Source organism: Anomalospiza imberbis, chromosome 23 (genome assembly GCF_031753505.1).
Source record: "Anomalospiza imberbis isolate Cuckoo-Finch-1a 21T00152 chromosome 23, ASM3175350v1, whole genome shotgun sequence".
Lineage (NCBI taxonomy): Eukaryota > Metazoa > Chordata > Aves > Passeriformes > Viduidae > Anomalospiza > Anomalospiza imberbis.
The window spans coordinates 1,440,473-1,460,887 of record NC_089703.1 but is presented as its reverse complement, the minus strand read 5'-3'; the positions used below and the strand labels follow the sequence as shown (position 1 = coordinate 1,460,887).

The 20,415-nt window shown below is 59.7% G+C and overlaps 1 protein-coding gene across 1 annotated transcript in view; it reads right to left on the bottom strand.

The window, feature by feature from the left end:
- Positions 1 to 20,415, bottom strand: part of ALDH4A1 (aldehyde dehydrogenase 4 family member A1) — a 46,084-nt gene that overhangs the window by 9,387 nt on the left and 16,282 nt on the right. Inside the window, exons 13-15 of the mRNA XM_068171776.1 lie at positions 19,665 to 19,786; positions 18,810 to 18,928; positions 17,792 to 17,917 (exon numbers count right to left, since the gene is read on the bottom strand). Of these exons, the coding sequence (XP_068027877.1) occupies positions 17,805 to 17,917; positions 18,810 to 18,928; positions 19,665 to 19,786 (354 nt within the window). The 3' untranslated portion in view covers positions 17,792 to 17,804. The remainder of the gene's footprint in view (positions 1 to 17,791; positions 17,918 to 18,809; positions 18,929 to 19,664; positions 19,787 to 20,415) is intronic.

Genomic DNA, 20,415 nt, shown 5'->3' with positions numbered 1-20,415 from the left:
AATGGAAATTGCCTTGCCCTTGTTTCCCTCCAGCCCTTCCCTCTCCCCTATTGTGTCCAGCCATGCCTCCCTCTCCCTTTTCTCCTGCCCAAATCCTTGCCCCTGCCCAAATCTGTGCCCAAATTGCTGCCCAAATCCCTGCCCCTGCCCAAATCCCTGCCCAGATCCCTGCGCCTGCCCAGATCCCAGCCCAAATCCCAGCCCAAATCCTTGCCCTTGCCCAAATCCATTCCCTTGCCTAAATCCCAGCCCAAATCCCTGCCCAAATCCCTGCCCCAGCTCAAATCCATTCCCTTGCCTAAATCCCAGCCCAAATCCCTGCCCCAGTTCCTGCCCCAATCCCTGCCCATCCCAGCCCAAATCCCTGCCCCAGCCCAAATCCTTGCCCTTGCCCAAATCCCAGCCCAAAGCCCTGCCCCAGTCCCTGCCTGTCCCGGGCCGGCCCGGGGTCAGGTGCTGCGCCCGGGCCCTCCCTGGCTGTTGCCGTTGCTCCAGAGCGCTCTAATTGAATCACGGCCGGCCGCGATTCCAGCGCTTGTCTGCCCAGCACGCGGCCCCCGCTCCTGATTAATTCACGGAGCGTCACAAGCGCAGTTCTGCCTCGTTTGTCACCGCTGCCGTCGCGTCCCACGCCTGTCCCCGTGCTCCAGGGGCTGGGAGAACTCCCGGGATGGGGGCACCAGGCTGAACCCAAACCCCTGGGATGGGGATGGAGATGGAGATAGGGATGGGGATGGAGATGGAGATAGGGATGGGGATGGGGATGGAGATGGGAATGGGGACACTAGGCTGCTCCCTGAGATGGGGATGGGGTTGGGGACACCAGGCTGAACCCAAACCCCTGGGATTGGGTTGGGGATGGGGATAGGGGCACCAAGGTGCAACCAAACCCCCTGGGATGGGGATGGAGATGGGGATGGGAGCACCAGGTTGCACCCAAACCCCTGGGATGGGGACACCAAGATGTACCCAACCCCCCCAGGATGGAGATGGGGATGGGGGCACCAAGGTGCACCCAAACCCCTGGGATAGGGATGGGGATGGGAATGGGGACACCAGGCTGCTCCCAAATCCAGGCGTGGAGATGGGGGATGGGGATTGGGGCACCAAGCTGTACCCAACCTCCCCCACCCTCCCCCGGATGGGGATGGGAATGAGGATGGGGATGGGGACACCAAGGTACACCCAAACCCTGGGAATGGGGATGGGAGTGGGGGCACCAGGCTGCACCCAAACCCCTGAGACATCCACTGAAAATCCAGCGGCTCTGGCGGTGCCCCAGCTCCCTGCTGGGGAAAATTGGTGGCTTTTTGTAGGAATCACTGCTGGGGAGCTCCTCCTGGTAAAACAGGGGTAAACTTCCTAAAACAGGAGTCCCAATGATCTGTGGGAATTCTGTCTGTGTCCACTCTGCTGGGCTGGGAATCTGGGGAACCCCTTTGGGTCTGAATTCCTGCTCTATCAAACAGGGATGGGAATCTGGACTGGGAATTTCTGGAACACTTTTGGATCTGAATCTCCCCTCTATCAAACAGGGATGGGAATCTCTGGAACCCCTTTGGGTCTGAATTCCTCCTCTAACACACAGGGATGGGAATCTGGGGAACCCTTGAATTCCTCCTGTATCAGTCCAGGATGGGAATCTGCAGAACCCCTTTGGATTTAGATCTGAATTCCTCCTCCATCAAACAGGGCCAGGAATCTGGGCTGGGAATTCGCAGAACCCCTTTGGATCTGAATTCCTCCTGTCAAACAAGGACGGGAATCTGAGCTGGGAAATTGGGGAACCTCACTGGATCTGAATTCCTCCTCTATCAAACAGGGATGGAATCCAGGGTGGGAATCTGCAGAACCCCTTTGGATCTGAATTTCACCTGTCAAAAAGGGATGGGAATATGTGGAACCCCTTTGGACCTGAATTCCTCCTGTATCAAACAGGGATGGGAATATGTGGAACCCCTTTGGACCTGAATTCCTCCACTGTCAAACAGGGATGGGAATCTCTGGATTTGGATCTGAATTCCTCCTCTGTCAAACAGGGATCAGCAGCGCTCCAAGCTGCAGGGTGGGGGGCACAGATGGAGCTCATCGTTCACTGAGAGGTTCCTCCTGCGGGTTCTGTGTCTGGGAGCTGGAAAAGCACAGGAAAATATTCCCTCACCGAGCAGAGGGAGCTGGAAAATGAGGGTGTAACTTCAGGGAGTATCTTGTAATTACTGTGGAATTACTGTGCGGGGAGTTACTGTGTGGAATCACGCGGCAGGGAGGGAACGGGTTAATTTACTTAGGGAGAAGAGGTGTGGGATCAATCGGCATGGGATGGGATGGGATGGGATGGGATGGGATGGGATGGGATGGGATGGGATGGGATGGGTGACCAGCTGTCCCCAGGAAAGCGGGGACGAGCTCTGGACTTTCCATGAGGGCCGTGAGGCTGGGCTGAGAAAAGGAGGATGGAAAAGTAGCAGGAGGAGGATGGAGGGGGGAACTGGAGCTGCAGCCGCTTGGATTTCAGGCCTCTCGGGGAAAACCGGAGCCCTGAATATTTTCCCAGGCTGTGAGAAGGAGCCGCAGCTGCCTCCCCCCAGCCGGGACTGAAGCGGTGCCAAAGCCGCGGCGTTCCCGGTGAAATCGGGAGCTGGGGACGGTTCCAGGCGGGCTCTCCCTGGCTGGAGCAGAAAGATGAGACCCTCCCCGGCAGCAGCTGCTCCCCACATTGCCCAGCTCGGGAAAGCAGCGGCGGGAGCCCCTGGCGAGCTGTCAGCGCCCCTAAAGGAGCTGACAGCGGGGACGCGGGCTGTAAGTGCAGGTGTTAGCGGGGAATTATCGCCTTCCCCGCAGCCCGAGCGGCTCCACATCCTCCTCATCCTCGGGGGACAGGGGTCGGTCCGGGAATGGGAGAGGGGGCAGCTCCCGAGGGGCGGGATCGCGCCTGGGTGGGCGCCCCGTGTCCTCCAAGGGGCTCAAACCGCCCAGCTGGGAAAGGAACCCAGGCAGTTCCCGTTTCAGGGAGCGAACCTGCAGGAAAGTGGGGATTTCACCTTCCTCCTTCCATGGTCAGTGCCAGGCCCTCAACAGGGAGCGGGATCCCAGCTCCAAGCGGGATTTCCTGCTGGAAGCTGCTCCCTCCTGCCCAGCCCTGTGCCAGGTGAGGAGCAGGGCAGCATCCAAAGGGGTGGGACAGGGCATGGACAACTCGGTTATTCCTGGAATGGACCAAACCCCTCCGTTCCAGGCTCTTCCAAGGCGGGAATGGCTCAGGGCCGGGATTTTGGCTGATTGCCCCATCACCACTTCACCCCAAAGCTGTGGCTTTGCACGTCTATTGTAAAATGCAGGCGAACCCAGTGGGAAGAAATGCTGATGTCCAACTCCAGTTCAGGAGGCTGAATGATTTCTTTATTATAACTATGCTATAATACATTAATATACTATATAAAGGAAGATACTCAAACTACAAACCTACTTTCTCTATCATATCTAACTACTCACAGCTTGTGACCCTGTTCTGGAGAGTCCAGCCACAGGTGGGTTGGATTGGACATCAGGCTCAAAAATCCTCACCAGAATCCAACCAAGCAATCACCCCAGGTAAACAATTCTCCAAACACATTCCACATGGGGAAAACAAGGAGCAGAAATAGAAATTGTTTTCTCTTTCTTTCTCTCTGTGCACCTCTATGAAAAATCCGGAGAGAGAGAAGAATGTCCCTGTAACACACACGTCCCCACTGGGTTTGGGCCCAGGACGCTCCGTCCCGGGTCGGGAGCTGGAACTCAGCCTGGTTTAACCGGCTGATCCTGGTCTGGGCAGCTCGGGACCGCTCGCTGCGGGCTCGGCTCCTTCCCGAGGCAGATTTATCCATTTCCATGGGGAAATGGACCTGAGGGGGCTGGAGCTGCGTCAGGAGGGTTGGGACGGGGACAGGGAGCTGAGCAGAGCGTGCTGGGCACTGCCCGGGCTCCCCGGGGAATGGGGACACTCCCGAGGCTCCGGGAGCGCTTGGACAGCCCCGGGGGGATTGCTGGGATCGTGTGTGGGGCCGGGGGAGGATCAGTGATCCCAGTGATCCTTCCAGGGACTGGATCAATGATCCTAGTGATCCTTCCAGGGACTGGATCAGTGATCCTAGTGATCCCAGCGATCCCAGTGATCCTCACAGGGGCTGGAGCAGTGATACCAGTGATCCTTCCAGGGCTTGGATCAGTGATCCCAGCGATCCTTCCAGGGCTTGGATCAGTGATCCCAGCGATCCCAGTGATCCTTCCAGGGCTTGGATCAGTGATCCCAGCGATCCCAGTGATCCTTCCAGGGCTTGGATCAGTGATCCCAGTGCTCCCAGCGATCCCAGTGATCCTTCCAGGGCTTGGATCAGTGATCCCAGTGATCCTTCCAGGGACTGGAGCAGTGATCCCAGCGATCCCAGTGATCCTTCCAGGGGGGGATCAGTGATCCCAGTGATCCTTCCAGGGACTGGAGCAGCGATCCCAGTGATCCCAGTGATCCCAGTGATCCTTCCAGGAGCTGGAGCAGTGCTTCCAGTGCTCCCAGTGATCCCTCTAAGGGTTGGATCAATGATCCCAGTGATCCCTCCAGGGGTGGGATCAGTGATCCCAGTGGGTCCCTTCCAGCTCAGGGCATTCCCTGTGATTTATGGGGCTGTGATTTTTGATCTGCCACTGCCGGTGGGATCTCAGGGATGCAGAGCGGCCCTGGCACACCCCAAAAGGTGCCACCCCAGACCCTGCCCAGGAGCTCCTCTCCACCTCAGCCACCTCCTGCCCTGACATTTGTGGTTCCTTCCAGCTTCGGGAAGCTCATTCCTGAGCAGCAATCCATCGGCCTGGCACGGCCGGGCTGCCAAACCCTCCCTGAATTCCCAGCTCAGGGCCCGGGCTGCCAAACCCTTCCCAAATTCCCGGCTCAGGGCCCGGGCCGTGCCCTGCGGGGACAATTCCTGCCCTGGGAAATCTGCTTTGCTCCCGGCAGGGAATTCCTGGAGATCAGCAGGGGGACCAGGACCAGGACAAGCGCCCGAGGGGAGGGGGACAAAACACCGGGACAGCGGCAGGAACGTCCCGGGGGCAGCGGGACGGACACAGACTTCCTTGTGTGTGACAGGAATGTCCTTTTCTCAGACACAGATTTCCTTGTGTTCGACAGGAATTTCAGAATTTTCCCTTTTCCAGCCCAGATTTCCTTGTGTTCAACGGAAATTTCCTTTTTCCAGCCCAGATTTCCCTGTGTTTGACAGGAATTTCTCTTTTCCAGCCCAGATTTTCTTGTGTTTAACAGGAATTTCGCTGTGGGAAGGAGCTTCTCTGTGTGTCACCTGTGCAGAGCTTCAACAACACAGGGCAGGAGAGGGGAAATCCCAGGATATACCTGGGCTCCAGGGATCCTCACAAGGGGTTAAAGCCCTGGGATGGGGGGGCTGAGGCTGTTCCAGGGACCCCCACAAGGGGTTAAAGCCCTGCCCAGGCTCCCCTTGCCCTGCTTGGGAGCGGAGCTTGGGTTTCACAGCAGCTCTGGCTGTAAAACCCCTGGCTGATGGTTGAGGGGAAACACCAGGCTCAGGGGGGATCACGTTCCCAAGGGCTGACATCCCATCCCATCCCACCCCATCCCCATCCCCATCCCATCCCACCCCATCCCACCCCATCCCACCCCATCCCATCCCCATCCCATCCCACCCCACCCCATCCCAACCCACCCCATCCCATCCCATCCCATCCCATCCCATCCCATCCCATCCCATCCCCATCCCACCCCATCCCATCCCCATCCCATCCCATCCCATCCCATCCCATCCCATCCCATCCCATCCCATCCCCATCCCACCCCATCCCATCCCATCCCAACCCACCCCATCCCATCCCACCCCATCCCATCCCATCCCATCCCATCCCATCCCATCCCATCCCATCCCATCCCATCCCACCCCACCCCACCCCAACCCACCCCATCCCATCCCATCCCATCCCATCCCATCCCATCCCCATCCCACCCCATCCCATCCCATCCCAACCCACCCCATCCCATCCCACCCCATCCCATCCCATCCCATCCCATCCCATCCCATCCCATCCCATCCCACCCCACCCCACCCCAACCCACCCCATCCCATCCCATCCCATCCCATCCCATCCCATCCCATCCCACCCCACCCCATCCCATCCCATCCCACCCCATCCCATCCCATCCCATCCCATCCCATCCCATCCCATCCCACCCCACCCCACCCCAACCCACCCCATCCCATCCCATCCCATCCCATCCCATCCCATCCCACCCCACCCCATCCCCATCCCCATCCCACCCCATCCCATCCCATCCCATCCCATCCCCATCCCATCCCATCCCATCCCATCCCAACCCACCCCATCCCATCCCATCCCATCCCATCCCATCCCATCCCATCCCATCCCACCCCATCCCCACCCCATCCCATCCCATCCCATCCCATCCCATCCCATCCCATCCCATCCCATCCCATCCCATCCCATCCCTGCTAACCCAATCCTCCCCCGCCAGCCCAGCAGCAAAGCTGGGCCCAGTTGGGCCTGGCCCAGTTGGGCCCAGCCCAGTTGGTCCTGGCCCAGTGCTTTCCAGCCAGGGGTGGAGGGGAGCGGGGACCGGGCGGGGGCAGCATCTCCTGGGGGCTCGGCCATCACTGCCGCGTGGGTGATTTGGGGGAAGCAGCAGCTCGGGGGGAGGTTTGGGGCTGTGCAGCAGCTGTGGCTGCCCCTGGAGCCCTGGCAGTGCCCGGGGCCGGGCTGGAGGGGTCTGGGAGCAGCCTGGGACAGGGCGAGGTGTCCCTGCCACGGCACTGGAGGGGCTCTGAGGTTCCTCCATCCCAACTTTTCCATGGTTCTGTGATTTGTGGATCCTTCTGACGCCGCAGGTTTTGGCTTCTCTGTTTTTCACATTCTGTGAATTCTGCTTTAGTGTGTGGGTCTGGGCTTCATATTATGGGATGGTGAGCTCCCTGCACAGAGCAGGGAGACAAAGCAATTCCTTCTCCAGCTGGGGAGCAAGCACAAATGATCCAAACCTCAGGCCCAGGAGCACAAACACCGTGGAATGAAGAGAGAAAACAAGCAGGATGGGACTGCATGGGCTAAAGCTGGAACGGGACAATGAACTGCAGTGTGCAAACGGAGCAGAGCTTGTGAAAGTGAGAGACCCCGTGAGTGGGTGCCCATTGTGTGACCATTTTTGGTTCATCTTGGGTTCATTTTGTGCCATTTTGGGTTCATTTTGTGCCATTTTGGGTTGTGCTGCCCGAGGTGGATCTCTTAAAACCTCTTAATAAATACCTTCATCACTTCTCACCACACGTGGCAGCACATTTGGGGTACCTCAGCTGCCCTCCCACTTCACCCCAGTGCCATCCCAGTGCCCACAGGGTCAGCAGCTCCACGGTGGGGAGTCTGACAAAACCCTTCTTGCCAAAGGAGCTGCAGAGCTGCAATTGTGCAAGCCCTGGGCAGGCACCGGGAGGGGAGTTCACTGCTGGATGGAGCAGACGGGGCTGGCACAGCTCCTGGGTACCACCATCCCTTCCTGGGCACAGCCAAACCAGCCCGGGCCTGGGCTTTGGCCATCGTTGATGTGTTACCCCCCCGAGCCCAGGGCAGAGCTGCCGAGGATGAGGAGCCCGGGAGCAGCTCGGAGCCTCCCTGCGGGTCTCTCCCTCCGCCTGCATCCAGCTGGAGCTGCGTCCCTCCCTCCCTCCTCCTCTGAGCATTCCCTGGCTGGAGGCACCAGCAGAGAGCCGGGGCTGAGAAAACAGAGCCCGCAGCTGGATTTTGGGCAGCTGGAGGGGGGAACACCGCGGTTATTCCGTGACCCAGCCCGGCTGGGGCGTCCTCTCTGGCCTGGAGCGGTCGCGCCGGGATTGGGGTGCGGGGCCCGCCCCGTTCTCCTCCTCGGGAGCCGCCGCTGCCCGGACCCGCGGCAAGCGGAGGGTTAAGGGCAGCACGGGCTCCTTCCCCCCTCTTTCCCCTGGAGAAGGAGCCCCGGGCCGAGGCAGCGCTCCCCAGGCGGGGCTGATGTCACCGGGCACAGCTGTCCCCGCGCATCGCCTGCCAGCCGGGCCCGGGGCCAGCGGGGCTCGGGGCCAGCGGGGCTCGGGGGCCAGCCGAGGGCCGCATTCCTGGGCCACGGGCGTCACCGCCTTTCCCCATGGACCCAGGATGGGGTTTGAGCCCCGCTCCGGCACCTCCGTTCCCGCAGCTGCTCCAGACCCCGAGGGTCTGTCCGGGGACACAGCGAGGCGGGGACTGAGGTGCCACCAGTGCGTGGAGATGTCACCCCCGGCTTTGCAGCTCTTCCCAGAGCTCCCATCCCACCACTTCCCCGAGGAATGGGAATCCCACTTGTCTCCTTGTTGATTGCGGAGCCTTCAGGCCCTTCCCAGGCTCGCTGCCGGTGCTGTGCCTCAACCTCCCCATCCCCGCAGGGATCCAGCACCGCCCTGTCTGAGGAGGGGTTCCTGCGGGAGGGGTTTGGGATCCCCCTGGGAACACCTGGGATCCCCCTGGGAACACCTGGGATCCCCCTGGGAACACCTCTGGGTGCATCCACCGCACCCACCCTGAGCCTCCAGCCCGGCCCCTGAGGACTGGGCTGCACATCTGGAGCTCGGGGGATTTGGGACCCAGCGAGTCTCTCCGGGAGCCCAAAACCCCATTATCCCTGTTCCCTCCAAGCCCCCGGGTTCCACCGTGTGCTTTTCCCCGGCCACCCGGCTGGAATCACCTTTCCCAGCATTATCAGCCCTCTCTGGGCAGCGGGTGTGGCATTGGAGGGGCAGCAGACTGGTCCCAGTTTGCCATCCCAGCACAGTCCAGTTTGGCCGTGCAGAGGGGCACGGCTTTCCCTGCTCCACGCTGCTTCCTTTCCTTTCCTTTCCTTTCCTTTCCTTTCCTTTCCTTTCCTTTCCTTTCCTTTCCTTTCCTTTCCTTTCCTTTCCTTTCCTTTCCTTTCCTTTCCTTTCCTTTCCTTTCCTTTCCTTTCCTTTCCTTTCCTTTCCTTTCCTTTCCTTTCCTTTCCTTTCCTTTCCTTTCCCTTTTCCCTTTTCCCTTTTCCCTTTTCCCTTTTCCCTTTTCCCTTTTCCCTTTTCCCTTTTCCCTTTTCCCTTTTCCCTTTTCCCTTTTCCCTTTCCTTTTCCCTTCCCCTCCCAGCTGCTCCCGCCCGGCTCCAGCAGCGTTCCCGGTTTTTGGGGTGCCCCGTTCCCCCCGAGCCGGGGGAAGGCGCAGGGAGCCGCGGGCAGGGCTGGTCTCACGTGGATTGAATGTTCCGGACGGCACCGGGAGCCGGAGCGGGGAGAATCGATTGTCCCCGGCAGCTCTGCCCGCCTGGCACTGCGGCACGGCCGCCCAAATGTCAGCGTTGTGATCTCGGATCTGCCAGCACGGCTCGGGGCGGGGGCACGGAACCGAAGGGTGGCGTTGGGGGGGGAAATCCCCCACAAAAAACCAAGGGCAGAGCGGGGCTGCCGCTGGGAGGATGCGGATAATCGGCCCCGGGGGGAATATCGGCGGGAGGGAGCGCAGCGTTCCGGGCGCTGTGTACGCGCAGATCCCTTATCGCTGAGGGATGGAAAGCAGCAGCTGAGATGGAAGCGCTGATACATTTTAAACATCCGAGCCGGGCTGCGGAGGGAGGGAGGGCTGGGGTGCGGGGGAGGGGAGGCTCTGCGCTGCTGCTGAGCCTGGGGGCGCTGGGCTGTAGGGACGGGAGCAGATTTAGGGGATAACCCCCAGGAGAGGGACTGTGGGGGCACAGGGCCCAGGTGGGGTGAGAGGGCGCGGCCAGGGAAAAGCATCCGCGGGGATGAGGCTTGTGCTCCAGGAGCTGTGTGAGGATGAGGATGAGAGGGATGAGGAGGGCAAGGAGGACGAGGACGGTGAGGACGGTGAGGATGTGGCATTTGAGGGCGTTGCTGTTTGAAGGATGGCGCCCGCCCCCAGGGACAAAGGGCTGGAGCTCCCCCTGCCCACCCCGCCCAGCATCCGACCTTTGGATGTGCCAGGATCCATCCCTTCGGAATGAGCAGGTTCCATCCCTTTGGATGGGCCGGGATCCAGATTTTGGATGGCTCTGCATGGATGGATCAGCTCTGACCCTCCAAGGTCCCATCCCATGGGACCCCGAGTGCTTCTGTGCCCCCTCCAGCCCCGGCCCCTCCCGGTCCCGGGGCCAACCCGGCCACGGGTGGGGCCGGGGCCGCAGCTGGGAGGGGCAAAACGCCCTCCTGATCCTAAAATTCCCTCCTAATCCCAAAGTCCTCTCCTAATCCCAAAGTCCTCTCCTAATCCCAAAATTCCCTCCTAATCCCAAAGTCCTCTCCTAATCCCAAAGTTCCCTCCTAATCCTAAAGTTCTCTCCTAATCCCAAAGTCCTCTCCTAATCCCAAAATCCTCTCCTAATCCCAAAGTTCCCTCCTAATCCCAAAGTTCCCTCCTGATCCTAAAATTCCCTCCTAATCCCAAAGTTCCCTCCTAATCCCAAAGTTCCCTCCTGATCCCAAAATCCGCTCCTAATCCCAAATCCCAGCTCTGCGCCGCTGCCAGGCCCTCCTGCTCCTCCTGCCGAGCCGCGGCGGGCCGGGCAGCCCGCGGGGAGTGATTTTTGATTTATGGCCGGGGGTTCCCCGCAGAGCCGGGGCCGCCCTCCCCTGTTCCCCCTCCGGGCCGGGCTGGCCCCGGGTTTCGGCGGCTCCCGGACCGGCCCCGCGGGGGCAGCGGGAGCCGCGCCCTCCCGCCGGAGCATCCCCGGCTCCGGGGGCCGGGAGAGGCCCCGAGCCCGGCAGGAGGGGATCCGGGGGTGCTTCCCGGTGGGAAGAAGCTTCCCGGGGTGCGCTCGCTCCGCAGGGGCGCACCCCGAGCTTCGGTTGGTAAAAGAGTCGGGGGGTGCTTGAGGGGCTCCGTGCCTCCCAGCCCTTCATCTTCCAGGGTTTTTCCCGGCCCTGAGGTGGGGTCACGTCTCCTTGCCGCTCTGCCGTGTCAGCCCGGGGGATGTGAATCCCCTCTTTATTTGTTTTAGCTGGAGGCTGACATCCCGCTGCATTCTCATGACTCCAGGACCCGCGGCTTTAACAAAAATGTTAAATATTAGGAGCCTCTCGGTGATTCTGCAGCATTTTTGGAGGGGAAGGGGAGTGCAGGCACTTGCTCTTAAACCCCCGGTTTGTTTGTGGAGCGGGGACGACGCCCTCAAACCCTCTCCCCTTTCTCGCTGTCGCTGTTTCTTTCCTGGCTTCCTCCCACCCTCCCTGTGGGAAAATCCGGCTCCAGAGCTGAACCCTGCGGCTCTTCCCCTTCTCGAGCCCTCCCGGCCCCGCGGCACCTCCTGCAGCCCTGGTGCCATCAGCTGCGGCCCGACCCCCCGGAGGAGCCGTCCCTGCCTGGCAGCCCGGCGGGAGCCGCTGCTTTTCCCGGATTTCCCCCCACTTTTCCTGGGTTTTTTTTCCCCCGTTTTTTACCCTTCCCCCCCCCACACACACACGCACACTTTTCACGGTTTTTTCCCCGGTTTTTTTTTACCTTTTTTCCCCCGTTTTTTTTTTTCCGGGCTTTTTTCCCGGTTTTTTTTTCCCTCTTTTCCCGGTTTTTTTCCCCCACTTTTCCTGGTTTTTTCCCCCACTTTTCCCGTTTTTTTCCCCCCCACTTTTCCCGGTTTTTTCCCCGTTTTCCCGCGGAGAGCGGGATAACGATCTCCATCTGCCGCTGCATCCCCGTACCGCAAACTCCCCCTGCCCGCAGCCCCCGCGGATGCTCCGCTCCCCCAAAGCCTCCGAGCGCCCCCGGGGCCGGGGAGGAGAAGCCCGGGCAGAAATGGGGAAAGGGAGAAATCAAAACAGACAGAAACAGAGGAAAACCAGCCCGGGGGGCTCTTCTTCCCTGGAAACCCCCGGGATGACGCTCAGGGTTCCTGGCTCTGCCCGCGCCGTTTTTCCCCCTCCTGTCCCCACCGTGCCTCCTGCGGCTCGTTTCTCCTCATCATCCTTTTATTCGGGGGATGGGAAAACGGGAAGGTGCGGGCTGCTCCCAAAAATCCCTGCCAGGACTGCGAGGGGAGGATGGAGGGACGGGGCGATGTTTTCTGGGGGTCTCGCTCCGTGCCCCCCTGGCCGTGGGGAACATTCCCTTATCCCGCAGCCCGGCCCTTCCCCGCATCCCAAAGCGCCTCCCCTCCCGTGCCGGGAGATCTTCCAACCTCTGCTTGGGAAATGAGGGGAAACCGCCGCCCCCAGAGCCGGGAATTGTCCGGGAATTGGAGCGTGCCCCCCCGGGGCACCAGCACCGGGCACAGCCAGCCCGTGGGGTGCGGGGAACACGGGGAATCCAGCCCCGGGATGCCGGGTTTGGGATTTTTGGGAGGAAATCAGGCAGGCTGGGAGAAGAAGGAGCCCCGAAGGTCCCCCCCAGAGCAGTTTGTGGGAAGGGGGGTTCAGGAGGCTGCAGCTGCGGGGGGGCACTGCTGGCACCAGAGGAGCTCTGCAGGGACCCCGACGTGTTCCAGAACGTGGAAAGCAAAAATTTCCCAGAAAAAAAAAATCAAATTTGGTACCAGCTTCCCAGCGGGTGCTCCTGCTGCCAGGGCAGGCATTTAGAGCTCATTTATTGACCCCTCAGGGGTCTCCTCTGGCCTCCCCCGGAGCCAAAATCATCGGGCACCACCCTGCCCCATCGGGGACACCCCTGCCCCATTGGGGACACCCCCCCTTTCTTTGGGGGGGAGGTTTGGTTTTGTTTTTTTGGTTTTTTTTTTTTTGGGGGGGGGGGTTTGAGTTTGTTTTTGGTTTTGTTTTGGTTTTTTTTTTTTTTTTTTTTTTTTTTTTTGTGGGTTTTCTCTGTTTTTGGTTTTGTTCTGTTTTCTTTTGTGGTTTGGTTTTTTGGGTGTTCTTTGGTTTGTTGGGTTTTTGTGGGTTTTTTGGTTGCTGTTGTTGTTGGGTTTTTTGTGGATTTGCTTTGCTTTGCTTTTTGGGGTTTTCTTAGGGGTTTTTTTGGGTTTTAAAAATTTTTTAGATCGCCCAGGAAGCAGAATCCTCCCTGCTCAGTGCCAGGGCAGCAGGGGCTGATCCCAAGCTGCTCTCCCGGGCAGAGCCTCCTCCTCTTCCTCTCCCAGCTCATCCCCCATGGATGCCCAGTTCATCCCACAGGGATTCCCAGTTCATCGGCCACTTTTCCAGGAAATTCTGCTATTTATCCAGGGAAAACCTGCCAGTTTTCCAAGGAAAATCTGCTACTTGCCCAAGGAAAATCTGCCACTCATCCAGGGAAAACCTGCCACTTTTCCAGGGAAGATCTGCCACTTACCCAGGGAAAATCTGCTGCTTTTCCAGGGAAAACCTCCCATTTATCCAGGGAAAATCTCCCACTTTTCCAGGGAAGATCTGCCATTTATCCAGGGGAAACCTCCCTTTTATCCTGGGAAAACCTGCCACTTTTCCAGGGAAAACTTGCCACTTTTCCAAGAAAAATCTGCCACTTACCCAGGGAAGATCTGCCATTTATCCAGGGAAAAGCTCCCATTTATCCAGGGAAATTCTGCCACTTCCCAGCCAGAGCCTGGCTCATCCTCCTGCCCTGCTCCCGGCTCCGGGACGTGTTCGGGATTGCCGAGAGCCAGGGATGGGATTGGAGCTCCACCGGGCACTCCAGACCTGGTACTGCTCATTTTTGGGGTCACGCAGAGCCCCCGAGCCCTCCCAGGCCCCTTTCCTCCACCCCAGGGAAGCAGGAGGCTCCTCCCTGTCCCTGCACCTTCCCGGGCATTTATCAGCTTGGAAAAGCCAAGGTTTAAATGGCATTAGGGGCCTGATTTGGAGCCACAAAAGCCATGAAATTCCAAGTTAAGGCTCAAAAATCCACTTGACACTCCGGCCTGGAGGCGTGAAAGGCGCTGGGGGCCGGGGCTGGCCGGGCAGTGGGGCCGGGAAGGGTCGGGGGTGGCATTTGGGGCGGCTCTGAAGGGGCTTGTCCCAAGCTGGGTGGCCAGAGGTGCCCGGGCTGGAGGGGACAGCGCTGTGGCCCCACCTGGGTGATGGCTTGGGGACAATCCCGGCAGTCAGGGCAGGGCTCTCTGCACCCTGCTGGGGTTTGGGGCTCTCTCTCCACCCTGCTAGGAATTTGGGGTGGATTTGTGGTTTTCTCCTCCCTGCCGGGGGTTTGGGGCTCTCTCCTCCCTGCCAGGATTTGGGGTGGGTTTGGGGCTCTCTCTCCACTCGTGTTAGAAGTTTGGGGTGGATTTGGGCTTTTTTCCTCCCTGCCGGGGGTTTGGGGCTCTCTCCTCCCTGCCAGGATTTGGGGTGGGTTTGGGGCTCTCTCTCCACTCGTGTTAGAAGTTTGGGGTGGATTTGGGCTTTTTTCCTCCCTGCCGGAGGTTTAGGGCTCTCTCCTGCCTGCCAGGGGTTTGGGGTGGGTTTTGACTCTCTCTCTCCTCCCTGCTGGAGTTTGGGGTGGGTTTGGGGCTCTCTCCTGCCTGCTGAAGATTTGGGGTGTTCTTCTCCTTCCAGGGGTTTGGGGTTCTCTCCTCCCTGCCAGGGTTTCGAGGTGGATTTGGGGTTCTCTCCTCCCTGCCAGGGTTTTGAGGTGGATTTGGGGTTCTCTCCACCCTGCCAGGGTTTCGAGGTGGATTTGGGGTTCTCTCCTCCCTGCCAGGGTTTCGAGGTGGAGTTGGGGTTCTCTCCTCCCTGCCAGGGTTTCGAGGTGGAGTTGGGGTTCTCTCCTCCCTGCCAGGGTTTTGAAGTGGATTTGGGGTTCTCTCCTCCCTGCCAGGGTTTCGAGGTGGAGTTGGGGTTCTCTCCTCCCTGCCAGGGTTTCGAGGTGGAGTTGGGGTTCTCTCCTCCCTGCCAGGGTTTCGAGGTGGAGTTGGGGTTCTCTCCTCCCTGCTGGGGTCTGGGGTGGCTTTGGGGCAGAGCTGGGCTCCCTCGTGCCCTCCCAGCAGGCAGTACCCAGATTTGGAGTAACGATGAGGACAAGGGGAATGGTTGAAGCTGAAAGGGCGCAGGGTGGGATGGGATTTTGGGCAGGAATTGTTCCCTGGCAGGGTGGGCAGGGCCTGGCACAGGTGCCCAGAGCAGCTGTGGTGCCCCTGGATCCCTGGCAGTGTCCAAGGCCAGGCTGGACAGGGCTGGGAGCAGCCTGGGGCAGGGGAAGGTGTCCCTGCCATGGCAGGGGTGACACTGGGTGGGCTCTGAGGTCCCTTCCCACCCAAACCGTCGCGGGATTCTGAACAAGGCCCCTCATTTTCCTGCCTCTCCCTCCCCAAGCAGGGGAACATCGTTTCAACACAAAATGTAAACCTGGGTTGATTTTATTTAAAGGTCCCCACTGCCAACTCTGGCTCTTTATCTGACAGCAACCCGGAGAAATAATTCATAAAAGCAGTGCAAAGAGGCTTGAACATTAATTTATTGCACGTTTTTCTAGCTGAGCCAGGATGCAGGGGAGTTCCAGCCACTCCTGCCTGCCCTGCACAGGGGCAGTGGCACCACTGGCCCCAGCTGCCAGTGCCCGCCTGCCAGGGCTGCAGCCCCTGCAAATGCTGTTAATTGAGCAGTAATTAACTCAGTAATTAATAGGGGTTAGAAACAAACCCATTTGTGATTAGAGCTGAGCCTGGAGGTGCAGGGCCGTGTGCTCCAGATCCCTTCTCCTGTCAGCTCCCAGCACCGAGCCCTGGCTGGGGGAGAGCCCAGGCCAGGCCTGGTTTAAGTCTTGGTCTAAGGCCTGGTTTACAGCCTGGTTTAAGGCCTAGTTCAATTTTAACTCCTGATTTATCTCCTGGTTTAAGGCCTGATTTAATTTTAAATCCTGGTTTAAGGCCTGATTGAAGTCCTCGTTTAAGGCCTGACTGAAGTCCTGGTTTAAGCCCTGGTCTTGGCAGCTGGCAGAGCCCTGGGGTTGGGCTCAGGTGGGACAGCAGCTCCCAGGGTGGGAGGGCTGCAGCTCCTGCCCCTCGCAGGGGGGGCAGAGAAGGTTCCCCCCAGGCAGCTGGAGCAGGACATTCCCTGATCCCCAAAACCCCAGCAGCTCTCCCACTCCTCTAAGGGCACACACAGGGATGGGAGCAGCAGGGCCAGCCTGGCCTCAGCCCCAGAGGCAAAGCCAGGGCACAGAGCTGGGGCTGCTGCTGCCCTGGCCCAGCCTGAGCCCGGCTGGGTGGGCTGAGGGTCTGAGGGATGGGATGGGATGGGATGGGGATGGGATGGGGATGGGATGGGATGGGGATGGGATGGGGATGGGATGGGGATGGGGATGGGGATGGGGATGGGGATGGGGATGGGGATGGGATGGGATGGGATGGGATGGGATGGGATGGGATGGGATGGGATGGGATGGGATGGGATGGGATGGGATGGGATGGGGATGGGATGGGGATGGGGATGGGGATGGGGATGGGGATGGGGATGGGGATGGGGATGGGGATGGGGATGGGGATGGGGATGGGGATGGGGATGGGGATGGGGATGGGATGGGATGGGATGGGATGGGATGGGATGGGATGGGGATGGGATGGGGATGGGGATGGGGATGGGGATGGGGATGGGGATGGGGATGGGATGGGGATGGGGATGGGATGGGGATGGGGATGGGGATGGGGATGGGGATGGGATGGGATGGGATGGGATGGGATGGGATGGGATGGGATGGGATGGGGATGGGATGGGGATGGGGATGGGGATGGGGATGGGGATGGGATGGGGATGGGGATGGGATGGGGATGGGGATGGGGATGGGGATGGGGATGGGATGGGGATGGGATGGGGATGGGATGGGGATGGGATGGGGATGGGATGGGGATGGGATGGGGATGGGGATGGGGATGGGGATGGGATGGGGATGGGGATGGGATGGGGATGGGATGGGGATGGGGATGGGATGGGGATGGGATGGGGATGGGATGGGATGGGGATGGGGATGGGGATGGGGATGGGGATGGGGATGGGATGGGGATGGGGATGGGGATGGGATGGGATGGGATGGGATGGGGATGGGATGGGGATGGGATGGGGATGGGATGGGGATGGGATGGGGATGGGGATGGGGATGGGATGGGATGGGATGGGATGGGGATGGGATGGGGATGGGGATGGGGATGGGAATGGGGATGGGATGGGATGGGATGGGATGGGATGGGATGGGATGGGATGGGATGGGGATGGGGATGGGGATGGGATGGGGCTGGGATGGGGCACTGGGACTCGTTCCAAGCAGCAGCACAGCTGCCCTCTCCAGAGCTGCCCTCTCCTGGCACGAGGCTCCTGCCCAGCCCAGGGCTGTGAGGGGGCTCAGGGTGGGGACAAAGCCCAGCCCAGGGGGTGGAACCAGCCTGGCTGCCCTGCACCCCCGGGGATTTGGGCTGCTGGGGACAGCGAGGGACACGGCTCGGTACAGGGGACAGATCTCAGCTCCTGCTCTGATCCCGCTCAGCCCGGGGAGAGGGAGCTGCTCTGGGGATGGGAGAGCCGGGAGGAGAAGGGAGCCAGGGTCCAGTTGTGCCTCTGCAGCCACCCCTTAATTAATGACTGACCTAATTAAGCATGCTTGCACAGAATCACTGAGGTTGGAAAAGCCCTTTAAAGTCATCAAATCCAACCACTGCCACACTCACCATCGTGTCCCCAGGTGCCACGCGACCGAGGACACCACGAGGAGCTCCGAGCATTACCATTTAACAACACTTTTTTTTTGTTTGTTTGTTTTTTTCTTTTTTTAAAGAACTCCTAGGAGGGGCAGGTTAGGGATCAGTAGTGTAAGTGCTGTGGGGGTGGCAGCTGTCCCCAGGGTCACTGCATGTAGGCGTAGCGCCAGTCCCCCAGGGGCACGTGTGTCTCCTTGATGGCCTGCGGGGACGTCCAGCGCAGGAGGTAGTGGGGACCCCCGGGCTTGTCATTGGTGCCTGTGGGGGACAGCAGAAAGGGCTGGTGACACCGTGAGGGTGGCAGGGACACGAGGATGGGGACAGGAGGGACACACGGGGACAGGAGGGATGAAGAGAACAAGGGACACAGAGCACAGGAGGGATGGGAGGGACACGGGACAGGAGGGACACGGAGGGTGGGCACAGGAGGGACATGGAAGGATGGGAGGGACACAGCACAGGAGGGATGGGGAAGGACAAGGAGGACAGGAGGGACACAGAGAGATGGGAGGGACATGGAGGGTGGGAAGGACACAGAGGGACATGAAGGGTAGGAGGGACAGGGGACACAAGGAAAGGGAGGGACATGAAAGGACACGGAGCACAGGAGGGACACAGAGAGACAGGAGGGACACAGAGGGATGGGAAGGACATGGACACAGGATGGGGACATGGAGGGACACGGAGGATGGGCACAGGAGGGACAAAGGGAACAGGAGGGACATGGAAGGACAAGGAGCACAGGAGGGACATGGAGGATGGGAAGGACACTGAGGGACATGGAGGATGGGAGGGACACGGGACACAAGGAATGGGAGGGATGCAGAGGGATGGGAGGGACATGGAGGGATGGGAAGGACACTGAGGATGGGAGGGACACAGGGGACACAGAGGGATGGGAGGGACATGCAGGGATGGGGACAAGGAGGGAAATGGAAGGACAGGAGGGACACGAAGGATGGGGACAAGGAGGGACACGAGGGATGCACAGGGACAGGAGGGATACAGAGGGATATGGAGGATGGGAAGGACAGAGGGACACAGGGATGGGAGGGACATGGGACAGGGAGACGGGACACAGAGGACAGGAGGGACATGGAGGGACACGGAGGGGAGCTGGGAAGGGCCTGGCCAGCAGCCCTGGTGTCACCTGAGATGCGGGAGCCCCCGAAGGGCTGCTGGGCCACCACGGCCCCCGTGGATTTGTCGTTGATGTAGAAGTTGCCGGCGGCGTGGCGCAGCAGCCTCAGGGACTCCTCGATGACAGCCCTGGGCAGGGACAGGCACAGCCCTGAGCACCCCCAGGTGCTGCAGAGCCACCAAACCGGCCACAGAGAGGCTTGGGTCCCCTCCCGAGGGGTTTTTTGGTCCCTCCAGAGGGGGTTGGGTCCCCTCGTGCCCAGCTCCAGGCCTCAGGGGTTTCACACACACAGCTCGTGCATTTTCGCTGCTTTGGGTTTTTTTTTTTCAGCTTCTTTCTCTATTTACGTTTTATGGTTACAAACCAAAGGTTGTTATCCCTCAGTCCCATCCCTGGCAGTGTCCCAGGCCAGGCTGGATGGGGTTTGGAGCACCCTGGGACAGTGGGAGGTGTCCCTGCCCTGCCAGGGGTGGTCCTGGACCAGCTCTAAGGTCCCTCCAGCCCCAACCAGCCCAGAATTCTGTGACAATTTTGGGCGATTCTCTCTGAGGTTACACCACTCTTTGCCCTCCTCCTGCTGAGCGGGCTGTGGGTTCAACCCCCACGTGCTCCAAACATTCCTTTGGGATAATTCCTCGCTGAAAACAAAAGCTTTTTTGAGCTAAGAAACCCCAAAAAACAAACTAAGCGAAACTTCCAAACCATCCCCTCCCCTCCCTGCAGGAGGAGCAGCCAAAGCAGCACAGGCTGGGTGGGAAATGCTCCTCCCTGCTCTGGAGAGGAGGAAGATCCGTGCCTCACTCCGGCTGGGAAAAGCACCCCCAGCTGCTTTTTGGGGGAATTTTCGGGAATTTTGGGACTCACTTCTCCTGGGCGAAGATCGCCCCCGTGAGGCCGTAGGGGGTGGTGGTGTCGATGAGCTCCAGCACCTCCCGGTAGCGATGCTCGGGGTACACGAACACCGTCAGGATGGGCCCGAAAATCTCCTGGAGCCAACAGACCCGCCAGGCCGTCAGCATCGGCCCCAGAAATGCACACAGCCCATCAGGGCTGGCCCCAAAATCTCCTGGAGCCCAAAAAACCCATACAGACTATCAGGATCAACCCCAAAAAATGCACACACAACGTCAGGATTGGCCCCAAAAATCCCACACATCCCATCAAGATCAACCCCAAAAAATGCACACACCCTGTCAGGATTGGCCCCAAAACCCACACAGCCCATCAGGATCGGCCCCAAAATCTCCTGGAGCCCAAAAAACCCACACATCCCATCAAGATCAACCCCAAAAAATGCACACATAACATCAGGATTGGCCCTAAAACCCACACAGCCCATCAGGATCAGCCCCAAAATCTCCTGGAGCGCAAAAATCTCACACATCCCATCAAGATCAACCCCAAAAAATGCACACACAACGGCAGGATTGGCCTCAAAACCTACACACCCTGTCAGGATCGGCCCCAAAATCTCCTGGAGCCCAAAAAACACACACATCCCTTTAAGATCAACCCCAAAAAATGCACACACAACATCAGGATTGGCCCCAAAACCCACACAGCCCATCAGGATCAGCCCAAAAATCTCCTGGAGCCCAAAATCCCCACACGGATC